This window comes from Homarus americanus, unplaced genomic scaffold (genome assembly GCF_018991925.1).
Source record: "Homarus americanus isolate GMGI-L3 unplaced genomic scaffold, GMGI_Hamer_2.0 scaffold55524, whole genome shotgun sequence".
In the NCBI taxonomy this organism is placed as follows: Eukaryota; Metazoa; Arthropoda; class Malacostraca; order Decapoda; family Nephropidae; genus Homarus; species Homarus americanus.
Window position 1 is genome coordinate 155,292 of NW_024714121.1, and position 19,070 is coordinate 174,361.

Genomic DNA, 19,070 nt, shown 5'->3' on the forward strand with positions numbered 1-19,070 from the left:
TAACAACAGGAACAACATAACTATAACAAGGGAGAGAGAGAGAGAGAGAGAGAGAGAGAGAGAGCAGTAATCCAGAAGCCCCGACCAACATACAAACAAAATAAAGAAAGAAAAGAGAAAGAAATGAGAAATAAGGTAAGAGAGAACACAGACAGACAGACACAGAGAGAGAAATATTACAGCATAATGGTATAATACCCTCAGTGGCACCTCACGCCGCCGCTGTTGCCACTCGTCCTACTCCCTGACGACTTTTTTCCCTAAGCCAATTTCCGCGCGATAATTAAATGTAAATTGTCAAGGAAAATTGGAACTCATGTTACGCGGACAATGAATTCCCTCTTCGGTATTTTAACCTCCAAGAAACTCGTCTCATCCACAACTGAATGGCTTTGGAGGAGGAGGAGGAGGAGGAGGAGTGAAGGAGGGGGTGTCTTGGAGGTGGAGGAACAGCAGGAAGAGAGATTGGTAGGTGGAGGGTGGAGTTGTCTTGGAGGAGAAGGTGGAGGAGGTGAGGGAGGGGTATTTTGGAGGAGTAGGGGGGGGGAGCGAGGAGGGGATGTCTTGGAGGAGGAGGGAGAGGGCTGGAAAGGTGGAAATAAGAGGTGTCTTGGAGGAAAGAGAGGAGATAGGGTTAAGGGGAGCAGTGTCTTGAAAGAGGAGGTAAAGGGAAGAAGGGTGGAGGTGTTTTGGAGTAAGTTGATGAGTGGGTGGAGGGAGGGAGGAGGGTATCTGGAGTAAGAGGGGGGGGGCATTTGGAGGAAGAGAAGGGTATTTTGGAGGAAGAGGAGTACAGGCAGAAGGGAGGGAGGCAGGACAATAAGGATGATGAAACAAATACATATTTATGATCACTAGCTCGAGTCCCAGGCACCCCAATTCGACCCAGTTGTGTAAAAGTACCGAAATTTACAGCTGAGAAAATGAAGGCTGTCGAGTGCAGTGTCATTATGTACTACAGAAGAGGCTTACTCGACAATGTACTATATCCGCATTGCTCGTAAGAGTCATCAATGCCGAGGGGTTTATTTTCACTATTCTAGGAGAGAGGGAGTGCGTGTGTGTGCGTGTGTGTGTGAAACGTCTCCCGGCGGGGTACACAGCATACACAGACCGACAAAGATAGACGAATCCCTAACAATGCTTCAAGTGACGGAGGGGTTAACTGAAGGTCACAAAGGTTATATTTGTAAAGTGAGTAGAAGTTTACTGCCGAGATGCACTTGACATGTACTTTCAAGATAAGTATAATTATAGCCAAGGTGAAGTTAATCCCTTGAGTATGATGGGAACCACTTGAGGTAGAGAGAATTAGCCCCTTGAGTAAGACATCTGAACCCTTGGACTATGATGACTTCACCGACAGGGGGATCGGTGGTAGAAGCGGTACCGTTCTTGCCTCGCAAGCGAGATGTCACGGGTTCGATTCCCGGGCCGGTGGAAGTTGTTTGGACATACTTCCTAGCCCCCATTAGTCCCTGTTCACCTAGCAGTAAAGTAGGTACCTGGTGTAAGTCGAAAGTTGCGAATTCGTATTCAGGGAAAGTTGTTGGAGCTTCCAATAACTTGATGACATAAACCACTGACTCTTCAGGCTTCTACGCCCTTGACTCTTCAGGCTTCTACGCCCTTGACTCTTCAGGCTTCTATGCCCTTAACTCATGAGACATAAAGGCAAGCATGAACTTAGCATGCTTCCCTGTTGGGCGCTGTAAACGCTTCTGCGCTTCACCTTACACAAGGATGTAGGGGCGTGCCAAAAAAAAAAAAAAAAAAAACTTCACCGACTTCACCTCCTGAGGACCATGTCTTAACCCTCGGAACACCACGACCACTCGAGTGTGATGACATAGTACTCGAGGGGTTGTCGTCGTACTCAAGGGGTTATCGTCATACTGAAGTGATTGTTATTGTATTCAAGGGTTGTCATAGCACTCAAGGGTTTTAACACTATGATTTATTAATAATATTGTTCATTCTTACACACCGCTATACCTCAGTTAACTCCAGTACGTATATAATGATTTTCAACAAATATGTAAATAAATTGATGACGACGTAACAAGTGTAGAGTAACGTCATCATCTCTCGAATGACATCACCAAATTTATGACGTCAGTAAACTTGTGTAACGTCATCAAACCCCGAGTGAAATTGGGTCTGTGTGTGTGTGTGTGTGTGTGTGTGTGTGTGTGTGTGTGTGCAAAATCAGTAATCTTTGAGGATGTCATTAACTCCAGTGTGACGTCACCAACCCTCGTGTGACGTCAATAGCACAAACCTATAAATTAACGCCAAAGATCACATATTTTCCTTTGATGATAACTTATATATAAAACATCAATATCCTCCTTCCCTCTCCTTTCTCCACACCTCTCCCCCTTCCCTCTCTTCCCTCCACACCCCCTCTCCTCCTTCCCTCTCCTCCCTCCACACCCCTCCCCCTCTCCCCCACAAAACAATAAAATTAATATTAGCCATCCACATGGAAAGGTATCTTCAATAACGTCATACTACTCGTGATTGTTTTCTTTGGTGATTTCACAAACTAATGGAAATTCTTTAGGATGAAGCAAGAGACAGCTAAGCCCCACTCGACGGTAAGGGCGGGTCTCCCCTGTTGTTGGAATGGGGTCTTCAGTGTTCAAGGGAGGGTGGTGGATGTGCTGGACGGCGCGGGGGACGGGGGAGGGGGCTTATGACCGGTCCGGCACCAAACGCAAGTCCTGGTCTTCTGGACTTTGCTGGGCCTTACGCGATTGGTTCCTGGAACGATGGTGTGGCTTGCTACTGTTACTGCCTCTGTGGCCCGCTGCTGTTTCTTGTTGCTGTTGCCTGTTTATTTGTTCCTGTTGCTATACTACCACATTTCACCCCCAACATCCCCCCACACACCCTCCCCAGCCCCCACACACACACCCTCCCCACAGCCCCCACCCCCCCACACACACCTCCCCCCACACACCCCTCCCCACACACACCTCCCCCACACACACCTCCCCCAGCCCCCCCACACACACACACTCGCTAAGGGCCAAGGAAGACAGACAGAGGGATGAGGGGGGGGGAGGGAGGGGTGACACCACAGAGTAAAGTAGTGTCCCAGGGAGAGCCATGTTTTCATCCTATAGACAACGCCAGCCCCTTAAGCACGAACCTAAATCTATTGGCCCTCACACACACACACACACACCTATTTCTTCCTCATTTCCTCTTCTTATTGTCTCTTCCCTTTTTACCTCTCCTTCTACTTCTTCCTTCCCACTCATTCACTTAGTATCATCCATCTTTCTCACTTCCTCCTCCTCCTCTTCCGTTTCATCATCCACTATCAACTACCCGCTCTTCCGCTTCCTTAAGTATCATCCAAATTACCTTTCTATCTTACACTCCCTCTCCTCTTCCTCCTGTCCCTCTCTCCACCTCCTTCCTCTCCTCTCCCCTTTCTCTTCCCTTCTGTCTTCTCCTACCTCTCCTTATCTCATCTTCTTCCCCCATCCACCCGCCCTCCCTCTCCTCCTCTTCCTCCCCTGTCCCTCTTCTCCTCCACCTCATGTCCCCTCCTCCCCCACTCTCCCCCTTCCTCTCCCTCTCTCCTCCTCCCCGCAGGCTAAACCTATTGGCGGATGTGTCAGGCTAACTAATCACCCACCATAAATATCGCATACTAGAATTCAATAAGATACCAATAAGACAAATAAGAGGAAAAATAAGACAATCAGGAGAAGAAAACCGGGTTGAAATATGGCCCCTCGGGAGCCGTGTTTTCATTGGCCCGACACCCAGTGACCTAACCACCGGCCTACAACTATCGGGTCCGTTCCCCTCCCTCCCTCCCTCCCTCCTCTCCCTACCTGCCTATCTTTTCTCTCCTCTCATTCTCTACCTGCCTATCCTCCCTTCCTTCCTATCCTCTCTTAATCCCCCACCAGTCTATCCCATCTCTTTCTCTCTACTTACCTATTCTTCCTTCCCTTCCTGCTTTCACCCCTACACCTCTCCCACCCTCCTTATCCACCTATCTCTCCCTCCCTACCTCTTTCTCATTTCCACCCCCCCTCACCTATCCCTTTCTAACCACTAGGACGACGACTATTACTATTTAGTATTTCTATTATTGTTTATGTATGTGTGTCTAGGAGGAGGAAGGATGGGGAGGGGAGGAGGGTGTGTGTGTGTGTGTGTGTGTGTGTGTGTGTGTGTGTGTGTGTGTGTGTGTGTGTGTGTGTGTGTGTCATCTGGTAGTATAGTGAAGTGTATTGTATGATCTGGCTGTATGGTGCGGTGGTGTTGTGGTAGTGAGTGAGAGGATCAGGTGAGAGAGAATGAATGAGAGAATCGGGATGAGGAGAGGTATCAGGTGAGAGAGTGAGAGTATTGAGACACTGGTAATCGTCTTAGATATTCCATTTTCTATGAGCAACACTCCATCACAGTGACCCCCCCTTCTCCCCTCCTCTCCTCAGCCTCTCTCTCTCTCTCTCTCTCTCTCTCTCTCTCTCTCTCAATAAACACTCACAGCCCATCACACTTCCCCGTATTCTCCTTGTGTTCTCCCCTCTTCTCTCTCTGTCTCATTTTTATCTTCCTTCTTCCTTCTCCCTTTATCTTCTCTTCATTCACTTCCGCTGATGTCGCTAATGGGGGGGGAGGTGAAGAAGAGAGAGAAAGAGAGAGGGGAGAAGGGGGGAGGTGAAGGAGAGAGAGAGAGGAGAAGGGGAGACGAAGTGTGTGAGAGAGAGAGAGAGAGGGGAAGGGGAGACGGAGAGTGAAAGAGAGGAGTAGGGAGAGAGGGGGGGAGAGGGGAGGAAAATGAAGAAGTTTTTGAGGGAAGATTCGTAACCATTTTTAACTGGGTGGTGAAAAACGACGCCACATGTTCCCCAATATATCCCAACACTTGAATCTCCTGAACATTTCCCGCGCTCGGCGTCCCAAATCTCCAATATAACTCGTCAGGTGTAATTCTCACTTCGTCCGAATTCTCCGGATGGAATCAAATAACCGAGTGAATTTACCGCTAAACCGCCGAATCCGCTGCAAGGAAAACGATCGAAACTACTTACACGGGATTGAAAAGCTGGGTTTTTGGTTATATAGGAAGGAAGGATGATTTTTTTTAACATTTCTCTCTCTCTCAAAATAGGCAAACACGAGCCTAGGAATCCGGAGTCAGCTGCCACGATTCGCACGCGGCTTTAGTTGCGCGCGATGGCACCAGATGGCAGTTTGCTTGTGTATGCAATATTGAGAAGCGGGGGGAAAATTGAATGATTTGCATTTCGTCTCGGTGTTACAAGACGGCGCGGTGGGCTGACGGTTTATATTAACAGTGGTGGGCGGTGGGGTGTGTGTTGCAGCCTTGTTATGCCTCCCTCCCCCTCCTGGCCACCCACCGTCCCTCACCACCCTCCTCCACCCACCCCAATACCCGGCTCCTGAAACCTGCCTACCTCCCTCCCTTCATCCTTCCTTCCTCCTCCATCTCGCCCTGCTCCCTACCCGCATCCTCCTCCTCTTCCACGCTCACTTCCCTCCTTTCCCCTTCTCTCGTTCTTCCTATATCTTACCTAAACCTCTTACCATCCTTCCCCCTCCCGAGTTCTCCTGCCCCTCCCTTCTTCCTCCTCCTCCTCCTTCTCTCTCCCCTATACGTCCCTTTATTCCTCCTCGTCCCTCCTTCCCTTCCCTATTCCTCCAACTCTGCTCACCCTCCATGTCCATAAAACCACCCCTCCTCCTAACACCTCTCCTTCTCACTCTCTTCCCTCTCCTTCCTCCTCCTCGTCTATATCCAACCTTCCCACTTTCCTGCACCTCTTCTTCTCGCCCCTCTCCCCTCTCTCCTCCTCCTCCCTCAGCATCAAAACTTGTGCTCGAGTTAGCGTCACTGTAGAGCGGAAGGGCCTGTGTCCAGCTTCCCTTATATAAACGATACTGACTGTCACTGTCGGCCAGACCCTTGGTTTTAACCCCCACACGTTACTATAAAGCTCTATAATACTCCACCGTAGAAATAAGACTATAAATCATACTTGAATTCTAACAATGAACTATTACACCAATTGTCTACCGAAGTTTCCATCCACAGAAATAATATTGTAATGATACTCAAAGACAATCTATAATGCTCTAAAAACTAATAGAACATCAAAATACTCCACAGCAGAAATAAGGGAATAATTATACTTTAATATCAGTGGTAGCCGAACATCCACCCACTGCTATCTGTAATGCTTCACGATACAACACCTGGCACTATAATTTAAAGGTGATATAATACTTTAGGTTCCCCCTCATTAAAAAAAATTATACCAGCGGGCCTATAATTAATCCAGACTCAGAATAATTCAGGTCTTTTACTCTCTATAATACTTGACACTTTAATATACCATATAAAATAATACTTTAATTTCTCCCTATTAACGATTATACCAGGAGGCCTATAAAGGAACCGACCATTTAAATATAATACTCAATTTTAAAATAACCATTAAAATTATGCTCAATGCTAAATAATTATTATAGTTAAAATTATTTCTTTTCTTTGACAAAATATTACACTACAGACATAAAGACATTTGTTAAGGGATTTTAAAGGGAATAATTAAGGGCTGGAGATTATTAAAAAAAAAAACTCCCTCAAGCGGGATAAACAGATCAGTCAGGTTAAATGAGAGAGAGAGAGAGAGAGTCACAACCCCTCCTCAAAATACCTCCACAACCTCCTTAACCTCCAAAACACCACCAAACTCTATTGTTCCCATAAAAAAAAAGGAATTAAACCTTCAGAAAGATTTAGAGGATCCTACAATTAATTAATTTTAACCTCCTCTTCTCCCCCCTCTAATCTACCCCTCCCTCCCTACATCTCTCCCCCCTTCCCCCTCTCTTCCTCCATCTCCCCTTCCCCTACCCTTATCTCTCCATATTTGCTCTCGTCTATCTATCTCCCCCTCCCCTTTCCTCCTGTCTTCCTCCCCTCCTCTTTATTCTCTTCCTCACCCTCCACCTCCTTCCCCTTCAGCATACAACCAATTGTGAATCATAATACGATAGGACATGCGAAAATTTCAGTGGGGTGAGTTAGGAAAATGGGGTAGGGGGTAGGGGGTAGGGGAGGAAGATGGGATGGGGGATGGGTGTAGAGAAGAGTAGAGGAGGCGAGGAAATGGGGTATGGGAAGCAGATAGGATTAGAAGAGGGATGGAGGTGTATGGGGAGATAATGGAAGGAAGGAAAGGGAAGAGAAAAGGGCTGGATAATGAGGAAAGGGAAGAGAGGGAGATTGATGGTGAGGAGATGGAGAGAGAGAAGAGTAGGGGCTCTCACTAGGATATTGAATCTTTCTTATTTCAATTTCAAAGAGGAAAAGGCACGATCAGGGCAATATCAGGATGGTAACATGAATATTTGTACGGGAGAAAATTGGAACACTACTCCAGGAAGCTCAAGTGTGTGTGTGTGTGTGTGTGTGTGTGTGTGTGTGTGTGTGTGTGTGTGTGTGTGTGTGTGTGTGTGTGTGTGTGTTTACTTCAATATGGGAAGAGGAACTGTATGTGAGTGAGTGAGTGAGTGAATGAGTGAGTGAGTGAGGGTTTTTACCATTGGTGGGAGGGAAAGATTTTATAGTCTAAAATGAAATTAAAAAAAAGATCAAAGTCTGAGCACTAACTCACCTCAATACTGTATAATAACAACAACAACACAATCTCTTCCTCAACCCAACACCTGCCTCATCGTGCCTCTAACAAACACCTGTCCTTACACCTACAATTATCGACACCGCCCAAGCCACCTGGTGTCACAGGAGGTAATGAGAAACACACGGTAGCAAATTTATATCAAGGAGTCACGCACCAACACACACACACACACTGTACCTACACCCAAGAGGCCAATCTACACCCGGTACAGTCGAGATACACACGGAAGGAGGCCTGGGAACCTATTTGTGTCATACCTTACACCCTCTACACCTAAGAGAACAATCATACATACCATCGCAACCAATATACAAGGTAAGGGTCCCATCTACACCCAATATACCGAAGATATAATACACAGGAACACCTACACCCAGATGTATTATAACAGTTACGGCAGATCCATCTACACCTTGTTTCAGCGGATCCCACCCACACCCAGTTATAGCGGACCCCCACCTACACCCAGTTATAGCGGACCCCCACCTACACCCAGTTATAGCAGACCGCCATCTACACCCACTACACATGAAGGACACCCACCTGTGGTTACACTGTTGGCAGGCGAAACACTCCAGGTGGTATACATTGGTCTTCGCTCTCATCACCATCTCGAAGGCAGGGATGACCTTGTTGCAGGCGGCGCAGTGACCCGTCGTTCCGAATAGTCTGCCGAGAGACAAGCCAGGTCAGTAGGGGGAGAGACATAAGAGAGACATGGGTTGGTATATGTGGTCAGGAGGGAGACATTTAAGAGACATGGGTTGGCATATGTGGTCAGGAGGCAGACATATTGAACTGGGAGAGACATCAGAGAGGCATAGATTAGTGTATCTGGTTAAGTAAGAGACAGAATGGACTGGGAGAAATGTAAAGAGACAAAGAAGAGACCTACCAGAGAGATATCCAAGTGTATAAATATGTCTTTAGTAGAGAGAGACATAGGTTATTATGAGCTTACTAAAGAGAAAGACCCTTACACACGGTGGGGGCAGACATACAGACATACCACCCCTACACATGTTATATACCATAAAAGAGACATCCCCCATTATCAGGAGAGGCAGTTCCGATATACCATCTCTTATAGAAGACTAACAGAGATACCTGATATATATATATACACATGATATAATACTGGAAGAATATATACCTGCAGATATTTACCACCTGTCATCTGAAATCTCTTGAGAGTGAGTCAGAGAGAAAGGAGTTACAGGTGTTGGTGTATAAATCAGAAGGTATACTTAAATCAGAAGGCACACCTGTCAGTTTGCCCACCTGTTCCACCTCACAAAGTCTTCTTCTTTTTGTGTTGGACTTTTCATCATATTTTAGGTTGAGTTTCGGAGTTTTTTTTTTTTTTTTTTTTTTTAATTCCTAATCTTTAGTCGTTATCTGTGTATATCTTTTTATGGGGTTAAATCATCCAGGTGAAATGTATTTAATTTAGTTAATGATACTTAAATGTTATTTTTTTCGCATACACAAACACATACATTCATATATACACACACACACACACACACACACACACACACACACACACACGAGTCACAGCAATCAACACATCCTCTCTACGTCACAGGAGTACGAACCAATCAACACATCCTCTCTACGTCACAGGAGAACGAACCAATCAACACATTTTACGTCATAGGTAAACTCACCAACCCACATCCTCCATTCATTTCACCAACAACGAGTCATAGTCGCATTGTCTGTTAACTTGCCAACAACAACAACAACAACAAACAAACAAAAAAAATGAATAAATATCAACATATGAATCGTAGTCTACACATGCTTTTAACAGGCTGTGATAGGTCAATGTGAATTCCATACTTATTTGACTATTACCACTGAGTCCTCGTGGACCAACAGTCAAAAGCCTTCTGTCAATCTGCAAATACAAAATAATGGCATATTAAATTCCATGTTCCTTTTTTATTTTCCCTATATTTTTTTTGGGGGGGGGGTAACTACCTCACCCCCCCCCCTCCTATTACCACACAATAGAAATAATATGTATGTTGTTTTTGTTTCTGTTCCCTCTCGTACTTTTGTTTTGTTCCCACACCTTTCGAACATTTTATTAGTTAAGGTAACCGCAATTTTTTTTTTTAATTTGTTACAGCTTTTAAGTTCTTTCATTACATCTTCACCTTTCACGCTACGTTTGTATATCACTGGGGTCATCTTTTACACTTCTTTGCAATCCTTTCTTTAACGCAGCTATTTATCCGTTTCTATTACCTTAAATTATCGTATTTTTTCTCATCTCCCTTATTCACATCATATCAGATACAACCTTATTACATTATTTCGCCTCTACGTAACAAATAACATTATATTTTTTTTTTTTATTCTTTTATATCTTATTCTATCTTCTTCCTTTATTCTAACCAACGCAATAATATTTTTCACTTGCTTTACTTCCTCATTTTTTTTATTATTTACATAGGAAGAATAAGAAAATTTGGAAGAGTTCTCAATACGATGGGTAAAAAAAAATAATAATAAGGAAAAGCAAAGAAAAAATATCTATAAAGGAGAAAAGAATAAAATGAAAAGTGAATAAATAAAAGCAAAATTAATAACCGAACAGGAAACTAATAATGAATTAACATAAAATAAATAGAATCAATAATAATAATAATAATGAGGGAGAGGAACACGTGTAGGCAATATAGAGAGAGAAACATCTGTCACCTGAAAGAGGATAAAGAACATCTGTCGTTACATACACAGTGTGAGTGTGTGTGTGTGTGTGTGTGCGTGTGTGTGTGTGTGTGTGTGTGTGTGTGTGTGTGTAAGGAACAGGGAAACACACACACACACACACACACACGCCGTGGCAGGTAGAACATCTGTTTGGTGCACAGGTGTAGCTCCCACCACCACAACCTGCGTGGCCATCCTCGTGATTTGGATGTCATGGAGTACACACACACACACACACACACACATATGCACGCACCCACACACACACACACACACACACACACACATATGCACGCACCCACACATACACACGCACGCACACACAAGACGTTTAGGGATAAATTAAATAAAGAAACGTATAAGAACCAACAGTGCAAACTCAGGTAAATCTCGGTGATCATGTTTTACCAGGTGTGTCGAGAGGCGAGGCGAGGCAGACACAAGCCAAATATAAAGGTTGTTAGTGAAAATAATAAGAATCTTTCACCAACAGAACAGAGAGAATTATGTGAGCAGCTCTGACCAACAACTGATCATGGAATGTGTTAAGTAACAATTGAACAAAAAGAAAAGTACATTCCTTATGAGAAAATTAAACTTGAGTGAGGTTATATACTGTATATATATGACGCTAAACAGGGAAAATCATTGGATTAACCCTTAAAACGCCTCAAACATATTTGCCAAGTAAGAGCAACATTCTGTTTTTATTGCAATAAGTTGGTGTAAATTACTTCCTGTAAGATAAAATTTGCTCTCTTTTAAGACGTCGTTTGAATCATAACATAAACAAATTATATATAAATAAAGTTAAGTTAGTGAATTTTGCAATGACGTTATCCATCTATTTAGTCTGAATTATGTTCATTTACCTGGAATAAAAAAATAAAAAAAATCCCATTAAGCAATTGTCTCTCCATATATACAGTATATATATATATGAGTGAGTGTGTGAACCGCTTGGCAAGATTAGTTATACAGAGTGGCGTAAATGCTTTGTTTCATGTGAGGAGACAACAGAAGAGGGCGTGTTAGGCTGAAATTAATGAAGAGATAAATGTGAGAATGATCCCTAACGACAACACAATGAGTTGGTGGGGAGGGGGTAGAGGAAGGGGTAGGGGAATGTTTGGTGGGGGGGAGCCAATACGGGTGTGTGTGTGTGTGTGAGGGTGGAACATGAGGGTGGGGGTGTAATGGGGATTGAAGAAGCCTGGGGAAGAGGTGAGGAATGGAAGAGGAGTTGTTGGAGGTTCAACCGCTTGTGTTACGTAGACACTTAAATCTCTCCTTCTTCTTCTTCTTCTTCTTCTTCCCATCTCTATATTAATGACCTGGGATGTGAAGCTCATAGACTGCCTCGTGCGGATTTCATTTCGATGCGATTATTTTGATGGAGTGACGGGTTTGGTGGGGTGAGGGGTGGGGGGTGGGGGGGGAGGGGGGGGTGGGGGGTGAGGGTAAGAGGGTGAGATGGGGGAGAAGGGCGGGGTTAAAGGCATATTTCCAAGTCTGCCCACTGTTTGTTCAGTCGTCCCTATGTCAATTGACCTAAATGGAACACAATACGTCAGTTCCAGGTGGACTAACACGCTGAATAAAAGCTCATAAAAATATTAAGATCTAAATGACGAAAAAAAATAACAAGGAAAGAGAGAGAGAGAGAGAGAGAGAGAGAGAGAGAGAGAGAGAGAGAGAGAGAGAGAGAGAGAGGAGAGAAAGAAAGAGAAGAAGCAGTGTTGAGGGAAAGGGGTGGATAGGTGGGTGGGGGGTGAAGATGAAGTGTAGGATTGGGGAAGGGAAGGGGAAGGAAATGTGGGGTTAGAGAGTGGAGGTGGGTGGAGGCAGGATAGTGGGTGGAGCAGGATGGGTGGGCTGTGAGAGGGGTGGTGGGTGGGCGGGAGAGGACTGTCGTTGATTGTGGTAGAGTGTGTGCTGGAATATTGAAAATCCCGACACGGGGTCCTACTATGACACTCTGGCCCAGCACGCCTACCTGTAGTTAGGTGGTGGGGGGGGTAAGGATAGGAAAAGGGGAGAGATGGAGGAAAGGGAGGGGAGGAGGACAGGACTTATATAGATGGAAAAGGACAGAGAGAGAGAGAGAGAGAGAGAGAGGTGTGTGTGTGTGTGTGTGTGTGTGTGTGTGTGTGTGTGTGTGTGTGTGTGTGTGTGTGAGCTCGACAAAAACACTCAAGCACTCAATCTTTCCTGCATTAGAGCGAAAGTCGATTTCCTTTAACCATTTAATTTCTTATGGAGATTCATGTGTCTGGTCTCCATTATCTGCTAAAAGTCTTGTTAATGTTGGATGTGGCAGTGAGAGGGGAGAGGCTGATGTGAGAGGGGAGAGACTGAGGGGAGAGGGGATGAGAGACAGGGATAAGTAAGGGAAGGAGAGAGAGAGAGAGAGAGAGAGAGGAAGGAGAGTGAGAGAGAGAAAAGATGGAATAAGAAGAGAAAAATAAGTGAGAAGAGAAACAGAGAGAGAAAGAATAAAATACAGAACCAATAAAAAAGCGAAAGATGACTAAATAAAAAAAAAAACTAACTATAAAAATTATCAAAAGGAAAATAACAAATAAAACCACACATAAACATAACTCTAATCATCACAAATACAATCTATCAACAACAACAAAATTAAAACAAATAACACCCTGGGGGAGAAGAAAAAAAAATATATAGAAGATAAAACAGAATGACCAATGACGAAAAATATCACAGGAGCGAAAAATAATAATGAAAGCCAAACATCATATAGGTACACGAGGAAGTAAAGCGGCGAGGAGACCTGGGCATGTAAACACGGTCAGTGAAACGAGTCTTCTTCTTTTTCCCCCCACCCACCCCAGTCCTCATCTCTCCACGCTCCTCCGGCCTGTTGTTGGTACTAGCGCCTGAGCCTATTACTACACCCGACGACCAGGGACGTTGGGGGGGGAGGAGTCTACAGGAGGAATGGAGTCTGCAGGAGGAAGGGAGTCTACAGGAGGAAGGAGTCTACAGGAGGAGGAGGAGGAGGAATTCCCTTCCTTATTTACCGACTCCTAATACCCTGGACTAGACTGTCTTTCTAATGTACAACCCATGAGGGAGAGTGACTCTATGTGTGTGTGTGTGTGTGTGTGTGTGTGTGTGTGTGTGAAAGAGAGAGAGGGAGAAAGAGAAAAGAGAGAGAGAGAGAGAGAGAGAGCTAATCAAAATCGCCTTCGAAATAATGGATACCTTTTGAGCTGAATTTGAGAGATGTTTAGCAGACGGAATGGGCTCTGCTTTGTGGGCCTGATTCTGTATTCATGACTTTGAAACGGCGTCTAATGCGAGTAATCGGGCCCAGCAAGAAGGGAGAGGGGGGAAAGGTGGAAAGGGAATGATGGAAGAGAGGGAGAATGATGAAAGAGAGGGAGAACGATGAAAGAGAGGGAGAATGATTAAAGAGTGGGAGAACGATGAAAGAGAGAGAGAGAATGATGGAAGAGAGGGAGAAAAATGGAAAAGAGGGAGAATGATGGAAGAGAGGGAGAATGATGAAAGAGAGGGAGAATGATGAAAGAGAGTGGAAAGGTGTAAGAGAGGTGGAATGGGGGAGAGGAAAAGAGGGAAAGCAATGGAAGGGGAATGATAGAAGAGAGAGCAAAGATATAAGAGAGTTGGAAGGGAGTGAAAGAGTGATAGCCGTGGGAGAGCAATGGGAGTGGAATGATGGGAGAGGAGAGAAATGGAAGAGAGAGGAGAGAAATGGAAGAGAGAGGAAAGATGGAAGAGAGGGAACGATGGTGGAAAAAAGGAGAGTGAACCAGGAAGAAAGGGAGAGGGAAACACGAAGGAGGAATGGGAAAGGAGAATAAGGGAGAGAAGTGAATGGGGAAAGAAGAGAAGAAACGGGTGAGAGAAGGGAGGAGAAGTGGAGAGAGAGAGAGAGAGAGAGAGAGAGAGAGAGAGAGAGAGAGAGAGAGAGAGAGAGAGAGAGAGAGAGACGAAGGAAGATTAGATGGAAAAGCTGAATAGGAAAGGAAAGAGGGAAAGGTGAGACACATAGAAATGAAGGAGGGAACAGAAGGAGAAGACTAAGGAGGAGAGGAGGGACGGAAAGGTGACAGAAGAAGAGTAAATTAGAAGAAAAGAGTGGAGGAAGAGGAGAAGAAATGGGGGGGGATGAACGAAAAGAGAGAGAGAGAGAGAGAGAGAGAGAGAGAGAGAGAGAGAGAGAGAGAGGAATCACACGGAAGAGAGGATAATAAAAGCAAACGAGGAAAACAGAAAAGGTGATAGAAAGGAGAGGAAAAGGATGTGAAGGAGAAAGAAAACAAAAAAGGAAAATAAAATAATAAAAATAAACCGATAACAAATAAACGAAGAAGAAGTGAAGGCGAAGAATAAACGAGATAATAAAGATAAAGGAAGAGAGGCAGTAGATAAGAATATGGTAAGGGAAGGAGATGATAAGAAGGAGAGAAGGAGAATAAGAGAGACAGGTCAGACGGAGGTGGAAGAGACGAAAACGAATATAAAGGTGGTGGGCGTGGTTGTAGTAGTGACGTGGGCGTGGTGGCCTGGATGTGTGTGTGTGTGTGTGCGCTGAAATGGGCGTGTGGACGTGGGCGTTGACGTTTAGCCTTAAGTGTATAGGGCGGCATGATTGTTGGCGCATATGTGGAGGCACGGGTATGGGCGTGTGGGTATGTGGGCGTGGGTATGTGGGCGTGGGTGTGTGGGCGTGGGTGTGTGGGCGTGGGACATCTCCGTTAATACGTACGGGCCAAGTTTTGGGGCCGTATACTGGCGTAATTCGAAGCTCTTTGTTGACCTGATTCCGTATTCATGACTTTAAAACGGTGTCTAACACGAGTAATAGGAACCCGGGCTATAGAGGAGGAGGAGGAGGGTGATGATGGAGGAGGAGGAGGAGGAGGAGAAGGATATGGGGCCATGATGGAGGAAGAGAAGGAAGAGGGGCCATAATGGAGTAGGAGAAGATGGGGCCATGATGGAGGAAAAGGAGATGGGGCCATGATGGAGGAGGGGGGAGGATATGGGGCCATGGTGGAAGATGAGGAGGAGGAGGAGGAGAGGAGGAGAGGAGGAGGGGAGGCGGAGGAGGAGGAGAAAAGTCATAATATGGAAGAGAGTAAGTGAGGAACGGAGGAAGAAAGAGAATAAAACACTAACAGGAGAAGGAACAAGGGAAATAAGAGATTAAATTATAAAATGTTACATAAAACTGAAAGAAAAATATAAAAGGATAAAGAGAAAGAAAGAAAAGTCAAGGAGAATAGGACACACAACGAAAGGGAGGAATAATAGAAATAAAAATAATAAAAACGAGAGCCAGACCAAAACAGGACGAGGAAACAAAATAAGAAAAATGGGTAAATAGTACAGTGAGAGAGAGAGAGAGAGAGAGAGAGAGAGAGAGAGAGAGAGAGAGAGAGAGAGAGAGAGAGAGAGAGAGAGAGAGGAAGTAAAGCAGTCAGGTCTGCCGTGGAAGGGGGAAGATATCAAAAAATGAAACAACAGGCAAAGTGAAAATTCTGGATAGCTGGAAATGGAAATAATGAAAGATTCATAGCAGGGAAAAGAGGGTTGTGACGGGAGAGGGACTTAGTGGAGAAGAGGGGATGGGGAGGTAGGGAGGGAAGGAAGTGAGGAAGGCACATTGACAGAAGAGATGGAAGGGAGAGGGAGTTAGCAGAGGAGGGCGGAGGGAGGATAGATAAGGAAGGAAGGAAGAAGGAAGGGAGGGAGGGAGGAGGGAGGGAGGGAGGGAGGAGGGAGGAGGGAGGGAGGGAGGGAGGGAGGAGGGAAGGAAGGAGGGAAGAAAATAATAATAATAATACATATACATAAAAATATAAATAATATAAAAAATTACTGATATATATAAAAATACATCAGGCCGACTCACTCACGTTACAGAAATAACAAGATGGCGTTGGAACTACACTGACACTCTCCCTTAACTTAAATAAAAGAGGAGCTCACTAAACCCAACTAACTTACGGGGAAAACACCAAGAGATGATAAATCAGGGGCGATGACACTTGTTTGTTATTACAGAAGTCCTCAGCAGTAATGACAAACTTAAGAGAATAAAATGACAACAACTTCAGCTAAAGATTTGTCGAAGGTTTCCAAAGTCGGATTCTCATATGATACGAGTATTAAACGACTTAAGAACGAACGAACGAACATTTTCACGTATGGTACAGTCTCGGTGCAATTTCAACCCAATTTTTTTGGGCTGACATCACTTACGGTACAGTTAAGTGAAGAAGCTGTTGAGATATTTATGTCTCTTACTTACCGAGAATACTTGAAGTGTGACTTAAAATTCGGACCCGGGGCAATAAGATGCTACAGCGCCGAAGTGGTCGATTATAGTATGTAAAAATGTAAATACCGCCTGTGAGAGAGAGAGAATATACTCTCCACTACCCAACTCCACTTCATGTACCTATGAACTATCACATCCTCCTCCCTTCCCCTTTCCCTCCCAACTACCTACACTTTCCCTCCCTCCTCCCTCTCCCTCCCTCCCCTCCCTCTCTGCCTGCCCTCCCTGCCACCCGTCCGTCCATCAACAGAGAGAGAAAATGCGTGGCGTATTCAAATATGCGTAAGTTTTAATCAACACACCGACATTCGGGGTATCGCTCAATTATTTGAATGATGATATATAAAAAAAATATGAGGTCCACAGCAAGAAACCCCGATCAAAGACCTTGGCTGCTGTGTCCGAAGAGCGACGAAGAGTGCCACCAGCACAAAAGCTTACGTGTTTCTTTGATAATCGAGACGTTTTCGGACGCAGTTTTGTTTTTCTTTGACGGCCATGATGGCTGGGTGAAACAGGTGCCGTTTCTCTCCTGGCTGGGGGGTAATTTGTCGACGTGGCCGGCACTCAGCATTACGCCCAGTTAAAAACCTTGTGTGTTAATATGCACTTGACAAGAGCAAAAAAGGAGAGAGAGAGAGAGAGAGAGAGAGAGAGAGAGAGAGAGAGAGAGAGAGAAATGAGACACGTCCAAAACAGATTGGGGAAAGAAAAACTTCATTACTCCTCATCCTACAAGCGGCACCACACCATTACCAGCGACCACACTTACCACTCAACTTCTCCCTCTCAACCTCTCTTCCCCTACCCACACTTCCACCTCCCTCCCCCACTTCTCCACCTCCCCCCACACATCTCCATTTCTCTCCCTCCCCACACTCCCTCCACCTCTCTTTCCCCACCATACCTCCATTTCTTCTTCCCCTCTTCCCATACGTAGCAATACTCCACCTACACCATCACAACATAACCACACAACCACGAGGCGCCGGAAAAGAGTTGTGATTTTGTTCCCTCTTATATTCCACAACCACACAACCACGTGATACCAGCCCCCAATACCTCTTCCTTAACTCCCTCTCCCTCCCTCCCTCCTTTACCACAGTGACCACAATCCCTCCTTGCATCACTATCTTCACATCCCGTTCCTCCTCCACACCACCAGCAGGAGTGAGCTGTGACCATAACGGGCCTCTCTTGCCGTGCTCACCGCCTCGCCATCCTTCCACTGCAAACAAAAGCCAAGTGTTCCTACGTGAAAAGCGACCAACCTCATTAGATGAAGAAAGGTCTGCGAGAGTCTACAAAAGTGCCCTCACAGAGTTAATTAGTATATCTATTCGTTAGAAGTAGATACTTTTTATTCACATTGTGCCAAAAGGAAAGTGTTGCTTTTATAATTGGATTTCAAGGTGGTCCAGGTTCGGGTGTGTGGAGGCTAGATGGTCGACGCTCCCGTGCTAGAGGACTGGTAGCTTCATCCTTCCGCCCACAGCTACTTAATCCCAACTTGGCGGAGAGGGATTCTCATTTTATAAAGCGAGCATCATTTTCTAAACGCACACAAAAGTCCATCTCATTAGAATATGTCAGTTTGGGTGTTGCATAGGCTGCCCGATGTGGGATAATTCATGAGTTGTGGTGGTGGTGAATGTAGTGGTGTTGGTGGTGGTGAATGTAGTGGTGTTGGTGGTGGTGGTGGTGGTGAGAATGTAGTGGTGTTGGTGGTGGTGAATGTAGTGGTGTTGGTGGTGGTGGTGGTGAATGTAGTGGTGTTGGTGGTGGTGGTGGTGAAATGTAGTGGTGGTGGTGGTGATTATGAATGTGGTGTTGGTAGTGGATATTTGTGGTGGGGATGGTGAAAGTAATTGTGGTGATGTTAAGAGTACTGGTGGTTGTTTTGGTATTGGATGTAATGGTAGTAGTGGTACAGTGGCAGTAAGCAGCGGTGACAGTAATAGTTGTGGTGGTATGTGGTAGTGGAAATAAATAGTGGTAGTCGTGGTATCAATACGCTAATGTTGTTGTTATCGCTGTTGATTTTTTATCTGTGGCGGTTAGAGTGACAGCCTTACCTCGTTACGGATCGCCAGTCATCATTGGGGTCGGTCAGTCAGTCAGTCAGTCAGTCAGCCAAGCCGTCTTTCAAGGTCAGTCAGTGAAGGTTATATTCAGGGTCAGTGAATCAGTCAGTCAGTCAAACGTCGTGGCAAAACCAAATCAAATGACCGTGTTCGCTGAGTCACTCTTAAGCTGGATCCCTCTCAGCTATTTCCTCTCATCACCATGTCCTCTCCTACTAT

At 45.1% G+C, this 19,070-nt stretch overlaps 1 protein-coding gene across 4 annotated transcripts in view; it reads right to left on the minus strand.

Moving 5' to 3' along the window:
* Window positions 1–19,070, minus strand: part of LOC121875690 (insulin gene enhancer protein ISL-2B-like) — a 317,957-nt gene that overhangs the window by 46,611 nt on the left and 252,276 nt on the right. For all 4 annotated transcript variants that reach the window (XM_042380345.1, XM_042380337.1, XM_042380329.1 and 1 more), the window contains exon 5: window positions 8,250–8,375. In XM_042380345.1, the coding sequence (XP_042236279.1) occupies window positions 8,250–8,375 (126 nt within the window). The remainder of the gene's footprint in view (window positions 1–8,249; window positions 8,376–19,070) is intronic.